General features: G+C 47.0%; 1 protein-coding gene across 3 annotated transcripts; it reads left to right on the top strand.

The window, feature by feature from the left end:
* Positions 1 to 11,102: 11,102 nt before the first annotated feature.
* On the top strand, positions 11,103 to 14,307 carry LOC147912174 (C-type lectin domain family 4 member G-like). 3 transcript variants are annotated; one of them, XM_087426059.1, is made up of 9 exons: positions 11,103 to 11,186; positions 11,500 to 11,601; positions 11,957 to 12,010; positions 12,201 to 12,263; positions 12,397 to 12,501; positions 12,799 to 12,888; positions 13,094 to 13,242; positions 13,359 to 13,474; positions 13,774 to 14,307. In XM_087426059.1, exons 1-9 carry the CDS (start codon positions 11,132 to 11,134, stop codon positions 13,913 to 13,915), a joined length of 876 nt encoding a protein of 291 aa, XP_087282185.1. In that variant the 5' UTR covers positions 11,103 to 11,131; the 3' UTR covers positions 13,916 to 14,307. The 3 variants fall into 3 exon arrangements, with proteins under 3 accessions (XP_087282185.1, XP_087282184.1, XP_087282183.1); XM_087426058.1 differs by having other exon boundaries at positions 11,105 to 11,186; positions 11,437 to 11,601; XM_087426057.1 differs by having other exon boundaries at positions 11,105 to 11,186; positions 11,407 to 11,601.
* Positions 14,308 to 20,089: the final 5,782 nt, after the last annotated feature.

The raw sequence follows: 20,089 nt of genomic DNA, 5'->3' as shown, positions 1-20,089 counted from the left end.
CCAAATTCATAGAATGTACAACACCAAGAGTGAACTTTAATGTAAATTATGGACTCTGATTATGATGCATCAATGTAGGTTCACCAATTATATCAATGCAAATAATCAATAATCAATCTATAGATAAGAAAGATAAGGTGATATTTATTGAGCCAAGCTGAGGACTAGCCCAGAAGTGCAATCTCCACCAGGGAATAAGCACTCAGGGGAAGCGTGGTTTACAGCATGGTTATATACCATTTCAGAACAAAGAACATACATCAAGCATCACAGGAATACAATTTTTTCCAAAGTCACAAGGAGATGTTTTGCTGCAGTTTAGCTCATACACAGCAGGTCAACTTGACCTTGGTTTTCTGGGAAGAAAACCTTATCTTGAAGGAAGTACTGGTATTGGCGTCAGAGGAAGGGGGGCATTCACCCCATCTTTAAAGAGTGCATTCTTTGCTTTGGGAAAATGTTTAAAGCAGATGTACAATGCATGTTTGGTGGGCCATAATTCAGGCTGCTCTGGGAAGAACAGTTTTTATTTGGAACCAGTTTTAAACCAGAATGGCTTCCCCACATGCCTCAATATGTGAAAACATTATTATTCTTATTATTTTCATCAATTATAGCAAAGGTACCGCTCTGGTGTAGGATGTTGATAATGGGGGAAGCTACGCATGTGTGGGGGCATATGGGAACTCCCTGTACTTTCTACTCAATTTTTCTGTGAATCTAAAATATAAAGTTTATTTAAAATAATCAATTTGGTCTTCCTCACAGAGTGAGACCAATGAATAAGCATAGAGGGAAGTAGGAAATCAACATAGAACACCACGGTAATAATTTCCGCAGGCAAGATACACCGCCAGATGCTGCAATTAATGGGTGCGATTTTAAGGAGAAACAGGATATTTGCATAACTTCAAAATATTTTCCCCAGAAAAATATTTATTAATTACCATGGTGGTCTTAACATATGTTCACACATTTTTTTATAGTGCTCCCTATAGGAAGAGGGGCTTAATTCTCCTCCCCCTTGAGTGGGTCTGACTTACTGACTCACTTCGTAGGAATAGAGCAGAGTTTCTCAACTTTTTTTTTTTCATTTTTGCCCCCCACCAAGTAGCATATAAAGGCTATATTTTCCCTTATTGTCCACCCGTATTAAAGATTCAGGAATAAGGTTTCATTGGGTAGAGCTTGAGATTTGGAGGGCTATGGGCATTGTAACATCTAACATTTTTTTTGCCCCCCTTGGGAGTAACGTCAACCCCATTGAGAATGTATGGAATAGGGTATGGAAAGGTAAAAACTGTGACTTTATGGGGGAGAAACCTGGGAGACACCACCTTAACCACATCACCAGCGATAATCATGTGGACATGATGTACCCTCCTCTCCAATACGATGTGATGAGAAGAGCATTTCTCCTTTGTGGTCCTCTTTCTACCAATCCATAACTTCAGTCTAATCAGAAAGCAGCAGAAAAATCCACATCAAGAACCATCCAGTACAGTGCGTGATAGAAACTCTTCAAAACTGTCAACATCATGAAAGACAAGAAAAGACCAGGAACCTGGCAGAGTTTGGGGGAGACTAAGAAGAGTTGACAGCTATTATGGGCTGAACTGTGCCCCCCCCCCAAAATTCACATTTTGAAGTCCTAACCCCCAGGACCTCAGAATGTGAGTGTCTTTGGAGAGAGGGTCTTTGCAGAGGTAATTAAGTTAAAATGAGGCCATTAGGATGGATCCTGATCCAATATGACGGGTGTTCTTATAAGAAGAGGAGATTAGGACACAGACACACACAGAGGGAAGACCATGGAGGACACAGGGAGAAGCCAAGGAGAGAGGTCTCAGAAGAATCCAACTCTGCTGACACCTTGATCTTGGACTTCCAGGCTCCAGAATTGCGAGACAATAAATTCCTGTTGTTTAAACCACCTGGTCTGTGGTACTTTGTTATGGCAGCCCTAGGAAGCTCATACAATGACTAAATGTGATGTGGAATCCTGGATAGGATCCTATAACAGAAAAAGAACACCAGCGGGAAAAACGTGAAATCTAAAGGAAGCCTGTAGTTTAGTTAATAGCATTGCACCGATAATAATTTCCTGGTTTTGACAAATATATGTTGGTAATGTAACGTTAGAGGAAGCTGGGTAAAGGGTATACAGAATTCTCTGTACAGACGTCCCTTGGTGTCCTCGGGGGATTGTTTCCAGGAGCCCCGCAGATGCCAAATCCACAGATGCTCAAGTCCCTTATATAAAATGGTATAGTACTGGCATATAACCTACACACATCCTCCCATGTACTTTAAATCATCTCTAGATTACTTATAATACCTAATAGAATGTCAATAGCTGTTATACTGAACTGTTTATGGAATAATGACAAGAAAAAGTCTGTACATATTCAGTACAGACCTTTGGATCCGTGGTTGGTTGAATCTACAAAGTGGAACCATGGATATGAAGCCACGACTGTGCTATCATTGCAATTCACCGGCAAATCTAAAATTATTTCAAAGTAAAAAGTTTGAAAAAGACTCAAAAGAATCTATTTAGGATTCTGCTTATATGAAGTCCCTAGAGGAGGCACATCCATAGGGACAGAAAGTAAATGGTAGGGCCAGGGGCTGGGGGAGGGGATGGGGAGTCAGTGTTTCATGGGGACAGAGTTGCAGTTTGGGAAGATGAGAAAGTTCTGGAGATGGATGGTGGGGATGGTTGCACAACCATGTGAATGTATTTAACGCTGCTGAACTGTGTACTTAAAATGGTTAAGATGATAAATTTTTACGTTATGCGTATTTTAACACAATGAAACTATCAAAAATCTATTTAAGATTTTTAATGGGACAGCATTGCATTTCTAAATTAATTTGGGAAGATAAAACTTTAAAATACTGAGCGTTCTTTTGGGGAACTCAACTTGTGTTTCGATTTGTTCAGATCTTAGTTGTGTTTAATAGTTTTATTCGTACTCTTGTTACGATTATTCTTTAATGTTCAACGATTTTCCTTATATTGGGAAGAGGATTTGTTTCTTCTTTCATTTTCAAATGCTCATCGCTAGGACATAAGAAAGCTGCTCCCTTCACAGGTGAATCTTGCTGTGTCCTTTAATTAGTCCAGAAGTTAAGTCTCTAGGACTTTCATTTTTTTTCTTTTTTTGGTGAGGAGGATTGGCCCTGAGCTAACATCTGTTGCCAATCTTCCTCTTTTTGCTTGAGGGAGATTGGCCCTGAGCTAACATCTGTGCCCATCTTCCTCTATTTTGTATGTGGGTCGCCGCCACAGCATGGCTGACGAGTGGTGTAGGTCTGTGCCTGGAATCCAAACCCGTGAACCCAGGCTGCCGAGGCAGAGCATGCCAAACTTAACCACTACGCCACCAGGCTGGCCCCAGGACTTTCTAGATAAATGATCAGGATTTTGAAATACTCTCAACTTTGACTCTTCCTTTCCAATATTTATGGGTCTTATTTCTTGTTATTTTCTTATCGTATTGACAACATAGCAATAGGGACATCTTTATTTTGTTCTTGATTTTACCAAAAATGGCTCTCAGAATTCACTATTAAGACATTTCTGTGGATTCCTAGAAATTCCTGCTTATCAGATTAAGGAAGTTTTAGCTCATTCTTTGTTTACTAAGCATTTGTTTTCTTGTGTTTATCTTTTACTTTAAGTGAAGAATAAGTGTTGAATAGATATATCTCATAATTGTAACGTGGAGGAGGGAAAAATAAACCATGGAAGGATATGGACCACATGGTACCATTTATATAAAGCTTCCAGACGTACAAAACAACCCAATATACTGTCTAAATACATACATAATTAGAGGATGTTTTAATATGAGAAACACCAAGTTTGGAGGGCAATTGCCTTGGGGAAGGAAGGAGAGAAATAAGACCGTGGAGGGTACATGAGACTTCCACATTCTATTATGATTTATTTACTTTTAAGACTCTGAAGTATGTGAAGATGTCAAAAACTGATAACGCTGAGTAGAAGGCAGGTGGGTTTTCATATTCTTTTCTGCATACTTTTTTGCATGCTTGATTCTTTTGCTAAAAAAAAAAAAAAAAAAAAAAAGCCAGTCAAAGTGTAACATACCCCTTGCACTGAGCTGGGTTCCTTGGCGAGTAGTGAGCCTTCCGTCTCTGGAGAGAATGGAAACCACAGAGTGGTCTTGGCCTCGGAACTGAGTCCTTTCACTTTTGCCTTCTTCCCACATTAGTCCAAACCCATTGTCCCGGCTCTTCAAGGTCTTGTACGATCTGACTCCAGCTGACACCCCAGCCCTAGACTACTGCCCCTGAATTAGTCTCAGCTTCCCAGTAAAGTCCCGTTCCCTCCTCCCTCTCAATCTTTGTGTATGCTAATATCATGTTGGGAACACTCTTTCATCCACCCATGTCTTCCAGAATAATTCCAGCTCCTTCTCCAGGCATCACCTCCTCCAGGAAGCCCTCCTGGATTCTCCAGGCTGAGTCTTCATAGTCCCCTGTGCTTCCCAGACTCACCATGTAGTTTTAAAATTCCCTTTTTAAAATTCACATGTTGCCCACCCCCCTGACCTCCTGGAAATGAGTCTCCCTTCCCTGTTGTGGGCCAGGGCCGGAGGTCAGAAGTCCGTGGCCAACATCATGCCTGGGAGCTCACTCCCCTTCTTATTTCCCTTGTGGAGAACTCTGGGCACTGGACAGGGAGTGGGCAGCCTTCTGGTTGCTTCCTTAGCAGAACAGCTCCCCCTGGCTCCCCAAGGCAGCTTCAGCTACAGGTATATACAAAAGAGACCCACCTTCCTGCCTCCTTGCCTCCGCCGTGGTTGTTTGCTCTGCCTGGTGGACCTTCCTCTTTCTGCCAACAGTGTACTTGTCCTTCACGGCCTAGTCCCTATGCTACCTCTTCCAGAGAACCTCTGAACCTCCAAATGAATTCGTTGTTTCTCCTCCATAAGGGCTGATGAACCAACTCCATCTAGATCCTTTCCCAAGAACAGATTCTGGTGAGATTGTGCAATCCTTGTGGGGTTTTTTTTTTTTTTTCAGTTCCCTCCCTATGAGCCCTCCCTGAGAACTGCTGTCCTCAAGAGCCCCAGAAGGAGGCTGTCCCAGAAAGTTCTGCCCCACAGTAAAATCCTGCTGCTAAGTCAGAGCCTGTTGACACGGGCTCCATTTCTGATGACGAATGCAAGATGGGTCTCGTGTCTCAGAACAAGGAGATGTCTAGGAAGAGGAGCAAGACTCTCCCATTTGGTGGAAAATAACCTTCCTCAGCCCTGCATTGTCCCCTGAGCATTGCTTGCCTTAAATGTCTAAATGTTCTTCCTCCCGCTGTACCATAGGCATCCGCTCTGATGTGTCTGATATGATACACACCCGTAAATATACATACTTAGTGTGGTTGTGTGTGTGTGTAAGTTACATAAATGTCACAGTGCTATGAACCTCAAGTGGTTTCCACTTCCTTCGATCCCAGGTTACTGAGATCTAAATATGTGGCTGCCTCTACAACTAGTTTATTACTAGTTTATTTCAGTGTGCGCCCACCAAGTTTTACTTCCTCATTGATGAGGGATCAAAAGCACCATAAGAAAAAAGGAAAGACCAGCCACCACCTGGGAGATGATATTTGCATCTGTATCTATAGTACATACAGAACTTCTATAAATTAATAAGAAAAAAACAAACCACCTCCTAGAAACAGATGGATGAAAGTTACAAACAATTTACAGAAAAGCTAACCCAAAGAGTGAATCGACATCTAATAGACACTCGAAATCTCCAGGAGTCGGGAAACACAATCTAAAGCCACCATGAGATCCAACGAGAAGTGGGAACAGTAGTTCTCCGAGAATAATTTAAAGACCTTTTTTTTAACTAAGGGTGAAAAAAAAGTGAGACAGAGAAGAAGGAAGGAGATAGAGGAGAAGAGATTGCAAATGAAGGAGTTAAGGATTTCACTTGATAAATTAGCCTTTGAAAAGCAAAAATGAACCCAAAGAAAATAGGAGTAGGGAATTTTTAAAGATAAAAGGCAAAATAATTGAAGGAAAAAAAAAGAATAGCAACAAAACACCACATGTAAAGTGCTTTTATGTATATCAACTCATATAAGCTCACAACAGTCGAATGAGGTAGGAACTATTAATATTACTCTTCGCATTTTATGGATGAAAACTGAGGCATAAGAAGAAAGTTGATTGATCCTCCTAAGATGATATAGCTCATAAGTGGTGTATAGCTGGGATTTAAACCCAGGCAGTTTGACTCAACTAGTAAACAACACCATGTCATTAAACCAAAAACAGTAGAAAAGATAAATACAACTGATTTTTCAGAAAAAGACTTACAAATGGGAAATACCAGAGGTAAGCCTAGAATGAGAAAGTACAGCAAAAAAGAGAGCAGCAATTAGAATAATTTTAAGAAAACAGTATGTGATAAACTTAAAGATCTGGGAAAAACGATTTCTTACCAAAACATGACCCAATTAGAAATAGATTTTTTAAAAACGTAGCTTAATTTATTAATGATTATTTTGTTGTTTTTCTTCTTGATATTTTGACTAAGAAACCCTTTCTACCTGGATTTTTCCCCTAAAGTTTTGCTTTTCAAATATTTAGATTTAGATACATCTAAGCAGGGGCTGGCTGTCTTATTTACGAATACATGGCCAGGACCTTCAACAGAGCACATAGCAGGCACTCAATAAATATTGGTTAAATGAATTAATGAAGGGCCATTGTGTGTGAGACCTAAAAGGATGAGTCTCTGAGATGGTGGGTATCAGGCATGGGTATCTCAGCCCAGGTGCATGTGGAGGGAGTGGGATCTTTCTCTCGCAAAGAGACACAGCATTGGCCTGTGGGTATCTGGACCCAGAAGGCTACCTATATCATTGGTCAGACCGTCAAGACGAGTCTTCGATAGCACCACTGTGTGTCTTGGAGAAGAACTTGGAAAGTAGACTGGTAAGACCCAATTTCCATTTGGACGTAGAAGTCTTTCTGTCCCTCTCTTCCAATATGTGGTTTTTAGGACCCCTAAAGATTCTTGGACAATTCAAGAGACAGGAGAGAAGATCTGAGCTGCTTCCTAATAAGAAAAAGTAAAGGAGAAAGCCATTAATTAGAAAAAGAGATGGGTTTATGGAACATTGCATTCTAGTGGCATAGTAACTGGAATTCTCAGGTTTAATGCCTGACATCCATGAGGGCAGAGATTGCAGTTTCTTGTTCTTCACTTGTTATCCACAGCTCCAGGGGACCGTGTCTGGCACCTAGGAGTCGTTAAATAAATGAAGGTAACTCTCTGAGTATATCCTTGCTCACTCCATGCTAGCTACAGTTCCCCTTACAGGCCAGACACATTCCCACCTCCAAGCCTTTGCACTTGCTGTTCCCCCGGGCTGGTGTATGCTTCCTCCAATACCTTCCTTTCTTCCTTCTCTCTGGCTTTCTTGAAATATAGTTCACACACCATACAATTCACCCTTGCAATTCAATGGTTTTTATTATATTCACACAATTGTGCATCCATCACCGCAATCAACATAAGAACATTTCATAATCCCAAAAAGAAACCTTATACCCCTTAACCATCACCTTCAGTTTCCCCCCATCACTCCCAGCCCCTGGCAACCACTAATCTAATTTCTGCTTCTACTGGTTTGCCTGTTCTGGACATTTCATATAAAAGGAGTCATACAATATGTGGCCTTTTGTATCTGGCCTCTTTCATGTAGCAACTTTTCAAGGTTCATCTGCATTGTAGCATGTATTAGAATGTCATTCTTTTTTATGCTTGAATAATATTTCATTATATGGATATACCACCTTTTATTTATCCATTTATCAGTTGACGGACCTTGGGCTTAGTTCCATTTTTTGGCTATTATGAATCATGCTGCTATGAACATTCATGTACAAGTTTTTGTGTGGACGTGTATTTTCATGTCTCTTGGGTATATCCCTAGGCGTGGAACTGCTGGGTCATATGGTAATTCTATGTTTAACCATGGAACTGTCAAACTGTTTTCCAAAGAAGTGTTGCCTTTTCAGAAAGACCTTCCCTGACCATCCTACCTTAAAAAAGCTGCCCCACGGGCTGGCCTGATGGTGTAGTGGTTAAGTTTGCATGCTCCACTTTGGTGGCCCGGGGTTCACAGGTTCAGATCCTGGGCACAGACCCACACACTGCTCATCAGGCCATGCTGCCATGGCGTCCCACATACAAAACAGAGGAAGATTGGCACAGCTCAGGGCCCATCTTCCTCACATACCCATAAAAAAAGCCGCCCCAAATCATTCACTATCTCCCTAGCCTACTTTATTGTTCCTTCTCTCCCTGGTGGGACAGTATAGTACAGTGTATATACTTATCACACTATGACATTATAATACGTGATATATATTTGATTATTTTTTTTATTGTCTTCCCTTCCAAAAGATTGTAATTTCCATAAAAACAGGAATTTTGGGCAATTTTGTCCCTCGCTGAATCTCCAGCGCCTAGAAAAGTGCCTGGCATAGAGCAGCTCACAGCACCACATGCACAGGCGCCCCAGGAGCCACAGAAATCAGGGCGTGGGAAGCCGAATCACATGCCCCAGAGAAATCCACAAGATGCTGGGTTCCAAGAGGAAGCAGCTGGAGTGGGCAAGCGACGTCACTGGGCACCAGCTGGATCAGAAACCAGATGGTGGCAGTGAGCCCTGAGTGGGGGCTGAGGTTCTAGAGAGAAGAGACACGCCTCTGAGAATGTTGATGTTGAAAGCAGAAAAGGGCCATCTCTCCTCAGTCTTGGAATCAGTGGACCCACCATTTCTAGAACGTCTGGGGAAAGTGGGCCCCCTCCCCATGCAACCCAGACTCCATAATGGCTGCATTTGCTTGGAGTGCAAGGGTGTGCGTGTCAATGTTTACCGCTGCTTAAGTTACGCAATATAACAAACGACCCCACAAGTTGGTGGCTGAAAACAACAGTGACTTTTTATTTTTGACAATTCCATAGGTTGACTGGGCGGCTCCTTTCCTGGTCTCGCCCACAATCACTGGGGTGGTTGTATTTTGACGGCAGCTGAAAAGGCTGGAGGAGCCAAGATGGAGCTTTGTTGCTGGCCGTGAGCGGGACTGCTTTCTCCTCCACTGGGCCTCTCATCCCCACGAAGTTAAGCGGGGCCCTCCAACATGGCGGCCTGCAGCATCCCAGAAGCCGGAAGGCGGAAGCAGCAAAGCATACTGGGGCCAAGACTCGGAAGTCACGTGGTGATGCTTCTGCACAACTATTGGCTAAAGCAAGTCACGTGGATAATGCCGATTCAAAAGGGAGAGGAAGTGGACTCCACCTTTGATGGGAGGAGTAACAAAGTCCCGTCGCAGAGAAGCCTCTGTCTTGAGATGGGAGGAATTTGTGGCTGGGAGTTTTCAGTCTCTCCGGGTAACTGAGAGAAGAGTCCCTGTAGCAGTAGGCACGTGGCCTTGGATCAGAGCACCAACACTCCTTGGCTGAGTGGCCTTGGGGGAGCCACCTTCTCTCTCTCAGCTTCGGATTCCTTCCCATAAAGAAGCAATCAACCCAGTACCATCATCGTCCTGATAATCATCCTTTTAGGCGCCACCCAGGAAAATGGGCTACAAATCAATTCTTAAATCTTTTCTGGCAGACTCTCCTTGCACAGGGACAATTCCGTTTCCTAGGGGTCCCAGTTGATCTTGCATGGGAACCACGGAAATGTAATAATAACAATATCACCAATAACAGCTACCTCAGGGTCCCTGCCAGGCAGAGCGTGTCACTCTGCTGATCTCTTGAAACAGCCAAGGAGTCTTTGGGCCACGCCAGAAGCAAAACTAAGATAAGGATTCCAGGATTTGTAGTTTATCTGGGAGGTGATTCTAGAAGCCCTGGGAGGAGGTAGGGGAGAGAGACAGGAAAGGGAAGAAGCCAACACAGGATGTGCCTGGAGCAGGTACTGCTGTGGGCTGAATCCCCCGGGGGACCTCTGGGAGACAGTGTAGACCATGTGAGTCAGAGTCATCCTAACTGATAGCATCGCCCATCCCAAACTGTGACAACCACAGATGTCTCCAGACACTGCGTAGTGTGCCCTGGGGAGCGTCATCAGCCCTGGGTGAGAACCACTACACTCTACAACTCACTTTTTCATTCAGTTCATTATTTGCAGTCTGTCTCTCCTCACCTCCTACAGAATGTTTGCTCCAGGAAGGAAGGAATTTGCTTATTTGGGGCACTGATGGATGCCCAGGTTCTAGACCAATCCTGGCACACGGCAGGTGTTCAATATTTGTTGGAAGACTGAATGAGCATTAGTGGGTTTCGTGCCTGGGGACGGTACAGGGCTTGACATCGTGACCTCCTTCCTTTATCACAGCATCCCCTGGAGGGAGGCCCTGTCACTGTCCCCCATTTCACAGAGGAGAAAAACTGAGGCTTCTAGAAGCTACATGCACACACCCCTCACCACCCACTAGTAGAGTCCAGAAGCTTAGCTGACCACCACCCAACAAATGTGTGTGTTCTCCCTTCTGGTCAAGAAGGATTGAATTAAGGGCAGGGGCAGACCCAGCCTCTGGCAGCACCTGAGGAGAATTGAGGAGGGAAGCTGAGCTGGCATGGGGGCCACGCCTGAGGGGCTTTCTCAGCAACCAGCAGGGAGGGGCCAGAACTTGGCCAGTTCAGCCTGTGTCTCTCGGAGTAAGGCCAGCCCCAGACCTCTAAGAGATGGGGACCTAGCTCCAGAGTGCAGCCCCAGAACCAGCCTGGAGATGTTGCTGCAGCTACCAGGCCAGGGAGGCTGGAACTGCACACACACACACACACACACACACACACACACACACACACACTCCACTCCGCATCCCCTCCACTCTCTCAACCCCCTTCTACCCGCAACTCCCACTTCCTCTACCACACCCTTACCTCTAGCCCAGCCCAACCCAGAAAGGGCACAGCCCTGTGATTGCTCAGTGGGTCCCTGGTACTAGAAGTGAAGACTCAGGAGATGGGAAGGAAGGAAGAGAGAGTGGGCGGGGCGAGTGAGGGAGGGGGCTACATTTATATCTATGCCCAAGGCTGGGCATATTTTATATCTGTGCTCCTCATGGACAATGCCGGGTACAGCAAGTGGGGCGGCGACCTGGAGGAGGCACCTGGAGGTAGGAACAATGGGATTGCCTCACCTGCCCCCTTGGGTCCTCTGGGTTTGATGGGGGAAGGGAGGGGAACAACCAAGAGAGGGCCCACGTGGTGGTGCAAGAGAGACATCACAGGTCCTAGAACCAGCTGGACCTGGTTTCAAATTCTAAACCTGCCACTTAGGGGCTGTGTGACCACAGGCAACTTATTTAAACTCTCTGAAATCCAATTTCCTTGGAGGAACCCAAGTGTCCTGGGCTCCGTCCTCAGGGCCCAGGGAGGAAGGATGTTCCTGTGCAGGAGAGACCCAGGAGTCCATCTGTGTTATCCCAGAGTCCTGGCGACACTGGGGATGGAGACTCCTCTGGCTAGCTGTGACTTTCATGATTGCCACCATCCTGTGGGGCCTCATTCTGACCATCGGACTTTCCAAGGGTGAGTGACTGCATAATGGGGGAAGGTGTGTCTGACCCCCTGGGGACATAGACCTCCCCACTCAAGGCACACCAGCTGGGTCCCTGACCCCTGCCTGGGTCTGAGTGTGAACATGAGTGAACAGAGTGTGTGTACATCTTCGGACTGTGTGCACCCACGTGTGTGTGCATGTGCATGCAGGAATGTGTGTGCATGCGCCCCTGTGTTTGTTTCCCCTCGGCCTGTGTGCACATTTTGTGGGCTGTATGTCTGCCCGCCCCTCTGTGTGTGCCAAGACTGGGGTGCTCACGCGGTGTGGGCGAAGGGAGAGTTCCCGAGCCCCCGGGGTGGTGCCTGCAGGAGCCTCTCTCTGCAGCCGCCACAGAGCACGGGGCTCTGCTCAGCTACCAGGACCTGCTGAGGACAAATGGTGAGTGCAGAACGGGGGCTCCTGGCCCCCCGGGATGTGCAGGGCAGGAGTGTCTGGACCCTGGAGACGGGTAGGGGGTGGATGGATGGGGATCCTGTGGTCCCCAGGGCTGGCCCGGAGAGGGGAAGGGTGTCCCGTGAGTCCCCGGGTGGTGACCTGGCGTGTGTTGGGTGGGCGGGGGTTGTTCCAGCCTCGGGGCAGATGGAGGTGCTGGCTGCCCTGAAGGAGGAGATCCAATCCTGCAAGAGATGCTGTAAGGACCTGCGGGCTGAGGAGGCGGGGCTTATGGTCCTGAGTGTGGCGATTATGGCCGGAACTGGACGAGCTGGGTGGGGGCCCTATGGGCTAGCCTCAGATGTCCCGTCCCCATCCTCCCCGCTTCCCAGGCCAGGGGACGCAGGCGCAGCTGCAGACCGCTCGCACCCAGCTTGGGGAGGCGCAGGCAAAGCTGTCCCAGCAGGAGAGCGCCCTGAAAGAACTGAGCGAGCGCGGTGAGGGCAGGACAGCGCCGCGACCCGTGATCCCTCCCCGCGCCTGTCACGAGACTCTCCATTCACATCCTGATCCCTGTGTGACCCCGACCCTATCCTGTGATCCTGACCCTGCCCGCTGCACTCTGACCTTGCCTACAACTCCTAACCGGACCCTCCCCAGCTGTAACAGTCCTCCACCGTGATGTCATTCTTGACGGTGACGCTGACCACGGACACGCATGCTGACTTGACCGAATCGGGACCCTACTCCTGACCCTGACCCCAGCTATGATCTGGCCTTCCTTGATCTTGCAGTGACCCAGGGCTTGGCTGAAGCGGGTAGGGACCGCGAGGGCATCCGCGCTGAGCTGTTGAGGGCGCTGGAGGCGGCCCGGCTAGGGAACGGTGAGCAAGACGGAGGGGGAGGGGCGAGGGGAGGGGACATGTGGACCCTCCTCGTGGACCTCGGGTTCCCGTGAAACGCCCGGCCCTGCACTTTGACCTTGGCCTGTTCTCTGTGGCTCCGCTCCTGTTGGGCCAGGAGATCCAACCCCACCCCACAGTCCTCTCCTGGGGGCAATCCACCTCTTTGACCCTCACCACCTCGCAGGCCCCTGGGAGCAGTGCCCCGCGTCGTGGCTGCCCTTCCAGGGCTCCTGCTACCTTTTCTCCGAGCTAAAGGCCACATGGGAAGAGGCGCAGCACAACTGCACCAGCTCTGGCGCGCACCTGGTGATTGTGGAAGACCTGGATGAGCAGGTGCGCAGCCTAAGCGGTCCGAGACCGGAGGCGGAGTTCACCTGAGAGGGCGTGGCTTGGAGGTGGCCAGAGGGGGCGGGGCGGACTCTGCGGGCTCAGTCTCCCCTCGCACCCAGGGCTTCCTGAGTCGGAACACGCGAGGCCGCGGTTACTGGCTGGGCCTGAGGACCGTGCGCCGCGCGGGCACCATCCAGGGTTACCAGTGGGTGGACGGAGTCTCGCTCAGCTTCAGGTGAGAGAAGGGACTTGGGGAGGAGGGTGGATGAGACCCGTGGAGAAGTGCTTTGGCCATATCTCAGCGTCTCAGGTGAGATGGGCAGATTAGACCCCAGGAACTGGCTGAGGGCTAAAATCTGAGGGATAGGAAATTACTTCGCAGCGTTAGAAAGTTGTGTCTGTGGTTAGGATAGACCCTCAGGGTGTCTCGGTCAGACCCAACTTATAAACAGGCTAGCCCCTGGGAAGGGAGGCTGGACGCCAGGGCCATCTTCAGTCTAGACCCCCAGCAACACCCATGCCACACCACTGCAGCCACTGGAGGCAGGGGGAGCCCAATGACTCAGGGGGGCGTGAGGACTGCGTCATGATGCTGGACACGGGGATGTGGAACGACGCACCGTGCAGCGACAACGAGAGGGACAACTGGATCTGTGAGAAGAGGCAGAGCTGCTGACCCCGCGCCGTGCCCCCGAGCCACGCCCACCGCCACGTAAGCAGTCTGTGAGCTGCTCACAGTCATGGATGCGCCCACCGCCGTGGATTTTGTTCCCCTACCAACCACGACTGACAACCACCTTGCCCAACCCAGCCCAGCCCAGTGCCTGCAATCTGGGACCTCTGCTCCAACTTAGCTGCGATCCCTCACACACGGACCTAGCCTAGCCCTCACCAGCTCCAAAATCCTGGCCCTTTGACCCACCATCTGACCCTACCAAGGTCAGGCTAATCCCCGAAGGAGCTGTTTGGTTTGCTTGCTTTTTCCTCAGACTGGGAAGCCTCAAAATACAGGTTTTATAAGCTGTCTTTGCAACCCTGGGAAGCATCAGTAAACTTTTGAGAAATGAATCTTGGTTTCCAGCTCTGTTGAGCTATTCTAAGCTTTCTCCCAGAGACCCTGATGATCCCTGTGACTGACCGCACCCCCTCTAAGTGACATCTTCGCCCTATGATGCCCACAAACTCAGGAGTAACCTGCACTGGGCCAGAAGGGCTCTAGGGCACTGGGGACACAGGAACGAGTCAGACCCAGTCCTTACCCCCAGGACCCCCTCATTCTGGCCTAGCTGAGCACAGGAACCATGTGAGCACTGACTTAATGGAGGCAGGCATGAAGGAGTGACAGGTGATGCATTTGGAGGAGCCACTTTTGTCCTCAGGGACAGGGACTGTGACCTGCTGCAGTGGTGGCCCCTTTCCTTGAGGAGACTGGCACCCCCTTGTGGAGATGACAGGCAGCCTGAGACAAGGCCCTGGGGCAGGTGGGAGAGGGGTTTGCCAGGATCTGATGAGCAGGTCCCTTCTGTCTCAGGCACCAAGGTTCTGTGACCACTGGGTAGGGCAATCAGGAAATACATCCCAGCAAATATGAGCTTTCCAGGAACAATGGGATTTCAGCACGTGGAGCTGGGAAGGGAGGGCTTTGCGGGCAGAGGGTGTTGGAAGGTGTTGAGTAAGGCTGGGCACATTTGGGGGTGTATAGTGCACAGAGCCTGGCTTTTTGATCTGAATTCACCCGACACCCCCTCAGTTTCCTGATTCCATCTTGGGGACCCGGGGGCTCTCCCAGTATTTCCAGTGGAGACTAGTACAGTGAGGGGTAATAACAGCCTAGCAGCCTTTAGTTCTGTGCAGAACTGAGTCCAGACCAAAGGCAGCTGGGAGCCCCCAGGCTGTGCAGCCCTGAGATCATCAACTGAGCAGGAAGAGGAGACATCACCACCAACCCTCCCTGGCCAGGTGGAACCTTTCAGTGCTGTAACCACACAGCCCCCAACCCTTCTCTGGGCCTCTACAACTGCAGCCCAGAGCCAGGCACTGACTTGACCCAGGATGTGGACATCTTGGGGGCCACTAGGCAGCCTCACACAAGAGGTAGTCTGCCGACAAACAGACTCACAGGTGGGGCCGCAGCCAATAGCTGCCTGGTGGCCTAAGTGCTTGGTGACCTGGGTGAATGATGGTCTGGACGACTCCCAGGTTCTAGTCTAACTGATGGACAATCACATGGAGACCCCCAGGTGACAGAAGAGCAACAGAGACAGACTGAAAGCAGAAGAGTCCCAGGTGTCTCTCATGGGGATGGAGCTGAGTGAGCACTGGCTGTGGCAGAGGCAGAAGGAAGAGACCCCCAAGTTAGGCATGAGCAGCTATGGGATCTCCCAAGTACCTGGCCGTGACCAAAGCAAGCTCTCTAGCTCCTGGTACCCCAGCTCAGACATTGTGCCACAGGGCCCAAGGGAGTCCCAGGTCAGAAGCACAGAGAGCAATGTGGCTGGGCTGGAGACCCCCATCCTGCCCTCTGCACTCCTGGTCAGCTCACAGGCACTGCCTCCCAGCCGCCTGGCTCTAACCTTCCAGTGTTGAGCGGGCACATGAAGACCCTGAATGAGAGGGTCAGGGTCATGTTCCCCCCTCTCTGGACTCTTGGCCCCACATCCTCCTCCCTTCTCAATTCAACCTTCCTGGGAAGAAAGGGGTCCCTATAACCTAACCCTCATCCTGGAACAGACCTTGACCCTGATTGGCGTTTGTTGTCCTGGAGAATCATTCTTGCCAGAAAGACTGTATTTTCCAGGCTGACGGGTGGTACAGACCGGAGCCTGTATGCAGAGAAACCTTGTGATGCTTCCCTGGGAGGCCAGGTCAGCAGCCTCAAAGACGGATCCCCATTCCTAGAGACCCCAGAGACTCTGAGAGAGCCCCATAAGACCTGAAATATACCTGTGTGTCACAGACCCAGCAGCAATTGTGAGAACACCGTGATAGGCCCTTAGTAGGCAGAATGACAGTTCCCCAAATTGTCCGGGTCCTAATCCCCCAATCCTGTGAATGTGTTACCACATGACAAAAGGGACTTTGCAAATGTGATTATATTAAGGGCCCTGAGGTGGGGAGATGATCCTGGATTATCCAGGTGGGCCCAGCGTCATCACAAGCACCCTTAAAGGGGAAAGAGAGAGGCAGGAGAGTAAGGGAGGGAGCCATGGCTAAAGAAGATGGTCAGAGTGATGTGACATGAGAGGCACCTGATCCACCATTGTGGCTTTAAAGATGGAGGAGAGCACTGTGAACCAAGGATGTGGACAGCCTTAGAAGTTGGAAAAGGCCAAGAAGCTACTATATTCTTATGAGAGTGGCTACAAGCCAGAACACTGACAATACCTAGTGCTGGGGATGATGTGGAGCAACAGGAACTCTCATTCATTGCTGGAGGTAATGCAAATGGCTCCCCCTTTTGGAAGACAGTTTGGCCATTTCTTACAAAACCAAACATACTGTTACCTTATGAGCCAGCAATCATGCTCCTTGGTATTTACTCAAAGGAGTTGAAAAGTTATATCCACACGAAACCTGCACATGGATGTTTTCGCAGCCTTATTCATAATTGCCAAATGGTGGAAGCAACTAAGATGTCCTTCAGTAGGTAAATGGATAAATAAACTGTGGGACATCCAGACAATGGTATATTACTTAATGCTAAAAAAAATTAGCAAGCCCGCTGTGAAAAGACATGGAGGAATCTTAAATGCACATTAATATGTTAAAGAAGCCAATCTGAAAGTCAACATACTGTATGATATCAACTATATGGCATGCTGGAAAAGGAAGAACTATGGAGAGAGTAGAAAGGTAAATGGCTGCCAGGGGTTAGAGTGAAGGGAGTGATGAAATGGTAGAGCACAGAGGATTTTTAGGGCAATGAAACTACTCTGTGTGATACTGTGATGGTGGATCCGTGTCATTATACATTTGTCCAAACCCGTAGAAAGTACAACACCAAGAGTGACCCCTAATGTCAACTATGGACTCTGGGTGATGATGACAGGTCAACATAGGTTGTCAGTTGTAACAAAGGTACCACTCTGGCGGGGGATGTTGATAATGGGGAAGGCTGTGCCTGTGTGCAGGCAGGGGATACATGAAAGATCTCTGTAGCTTCTACTCAATTTTGCTGTGAACCTAAAACTTCTCTGAAAATATAAAATCTTAACAAGAACAAAAAAAGAAAGGAAATAGATTTTCCCCTAGAGCCTCCAGAAGGATGCCGCCTTACTGACACCTTGGCTTTAGGACAGAGACCAGTGTCAGACTTATGACCTCTAGAACTGTGAGACAACGAATTTGTGTTGTAGAAGCCACTAAGTTCATGGCCATTTGCTATAGCAGCCATAGGAAACTAATGTAAGAGCTTACCTGGAGCTCCCCCGTAACTCAACAGTAAGTGAACACAGCAGCCATCTGTGAGAATCCCATAACATACTTGAACATGTCTCTGGGTAAATTTACACCCCGACAGAAGTAACTCTACTAAACAAAACCCACTGGAAACACCTGAAACACCTATGATAAACTTTGAACACCCATAACATGGTAGTCATCTACCAGTAACCTCCCTCTCACCTAATAATACACACATGTAACTTACCTTAACTAAGGTGGCCATATGTCTCTGTTTGTCTCAAATTGACCTGGTTTGCTCTTGTCTCAGATATAATTCTTGTTTTAAAATTATTTTTAAAATCAAGTTTAACAAAAACAACATGCCACTGAACAACCAATGGGTCAATGGAGAAATTAAATGAGAAATCAAAAAATACCTGGAGACACATGAAAATGCAAATACACCATACCAACTCATTTGGGATGCAGCAAAAGCAGTCCTAAGAGGGAAATTCATATCAATACAGGCCCACCTTCACAAACAAGAGAAATATCAAACAAGTAATCAACTACACTTAACAGAACTAGAAAAAGAAGAACAAACAAAGTGCAAAGTCAGCAGAAGGAGGGAAATAATAAAAATTAGAGCAGAATAAAGGAAATAGAAACCAAAAAAAAAAAAATAGTAGAAAGGATCAATGAAACTGAGAGCTGGTTCTTTGAGAAGATAAACAAAATTGACAAACTCTTAGCCAGTGTCAATAAGAAAAAAAGAGAAAAGGCTCAAATAAATAAAAATAGTAATGAAAGAGGAGAAATTGCAATGAATACAAGAGAAATATGAAGGATTATAAGAGAATACTATGAAAAACTATATGCCAATAAATTGGACAATCTAGAAGAAATGGATAAATTCTTAGACTCACACAACCTCCCAAAACTGAATCAAGAAGAAATAGAGAATCTGAATAGACCAACCACAAGTAAAGAGATTGAAAGAGTAATCAAAACCCTCCCCCAAAATAAAAGTCCAGGCCCAGATGGCTTCTCTGGAGAATTCTACCAAACATTCAAAGAAGATTTAATACCTATCCTTCTCAAACTATTCCAAAAACTTGAAGAAGATGGAACACTTCCTAACTCACTCTATGAGGCCAACATCACCCTGAGCCCAAGGCCAGACAAAAACAACACAAAGAAGGAAAATTACAGGCCAAGATCACTGATGAACATAGATGCAAAAATCCTCAACAAATATTGGCAAACTGAATACAGCAATGTATTAAAAGGATCATACATCATGATTAAGTGGGATTTATACCAGGGACGTAGGGGTGGTTCAACATCCACAAATCAATAATGTAATACACCACATTAACAAAATAGGGAATAAAAATCACATGATCTGCTCAATAGATACAGAGAAAGCATTTGACAAGGTCCAACATCCATTTATGATAGAAACTCTCAATAAAGTGGGTGTAGAAGGAAAATATCTCAATATAATAAAGGCCATATATGACAAACCGACAGCCAACATCATACTCAATGGTGAAAAACTGAAAGCCATCCCTCTGAGAACAGAAGCAAGACAAGGGTGCTCACTCTTACCTCTCTTATTCAACACAGTACTGGAGGTTTTGGCTAGAGCAATTAGGCGAGAAAAAGAAATAAAAGGAATCCAAACTGGCAAGGAAGAAGTGAAACTCTCGCTGTTTGCAGACGACATGATTCTATATATAGAAAACCCTAAAGAAGCCATCTGAAAACTATTAGAAATAATCAACAACTACAGCCAAGTTGCAGGGTACAAAATCAACTTACAAAAATCAGTTGCATTTCTATATCTAAGAACAAACTAACAGAAAGAGAACTGGAGAATACAATTGCATTTACAATCGTAAGAAAAAGAATAAAATTTCCAGGAATAAATTTAGCCAAGGAGGTGAAAGACCCATACCATGAAAACCATAAGACATTATTGAAATAAATTGATGATGACATAAAGAAATTGAATGATATTCCATGCACATGGGTTGGAGGAAGAAACATAGTTAAGATGTCCATACTACCTACAGCAATCTACAGACTCAATGCAATCCCAATCAGAATCCTAATGACATTCTTCACAGAAAGAGAACAAAGAATCCTAACATTCATATGGGGCCAGAAAAGACTCCAAATAGCTAAAGCAATCCTGAAAGAAAAGAACAAAGCTGGACGCATCACAATTCCTGACTTCAAAATATACTACAAAGCTATAGTAATCAAAAGAGTACGGTACTAGCACAAAAACAGACACACAGATCAATGGAACAGAACGGAAAGCCCGGGCCGGCCCCGTGGCTTAGCGGTTAAGTGCGCGCGCTCCGCTGCTGGCGGCCTGGGTTCGGATCCCAGGCGCGCACTGATGCACCGCTTCTCTGGCCATGCTGAGGCCGCGTCCCACATACAGCAACTAGAAGGA

Source organism: Ceratotherium simum, chromosome 39 (assembly GCF_057802395.1).
Source record: "Ceratotherium simum simum isolate JZ-2026a chromosome 39, ASM5780239v1, whole genome shotgun sequence".
Lineage (NCBI taxonomy): Eukaryota > Metazoa > Chordata > Mammalia > Perissodactyla > Rhinocerotidae > Ceratotherium > Ceratotherium simum.
The sequence above is the reverse complement of the archived record's forward strand: the minus strand, read 5'-3'. Positions and strand labels throughout refer to the sequence as shown.

What these genes read in the sequence shown, in the direction of transcription:
- LOC147912174 (XM_087426057.1), top strand. Translation starts at nt 11,132, where the DNA reads ATGGACAATGCCGGGTACAGCAAGTGGGGCGGCGACCTGGAGGAGGCA. An exon ending in GGACCTGCTGAGGACAAATG is followed by an intron (nt 12,011 to 12,200) that starts GTGAGTGCAGAA and finishes GGGTTGTTCCAG; the next exon opens with CCTCGGGGCAGATGGAGGTG. An exon ending in GAAAGAACTGAGCGAGCGCG is followed by an intron (nt 12,502 to 12,798) that starts GTGAGGGCAGGA and finishes TTGATCTTGCAG; the next exon opens with TGACCCAGGGCTTGGCTGAA.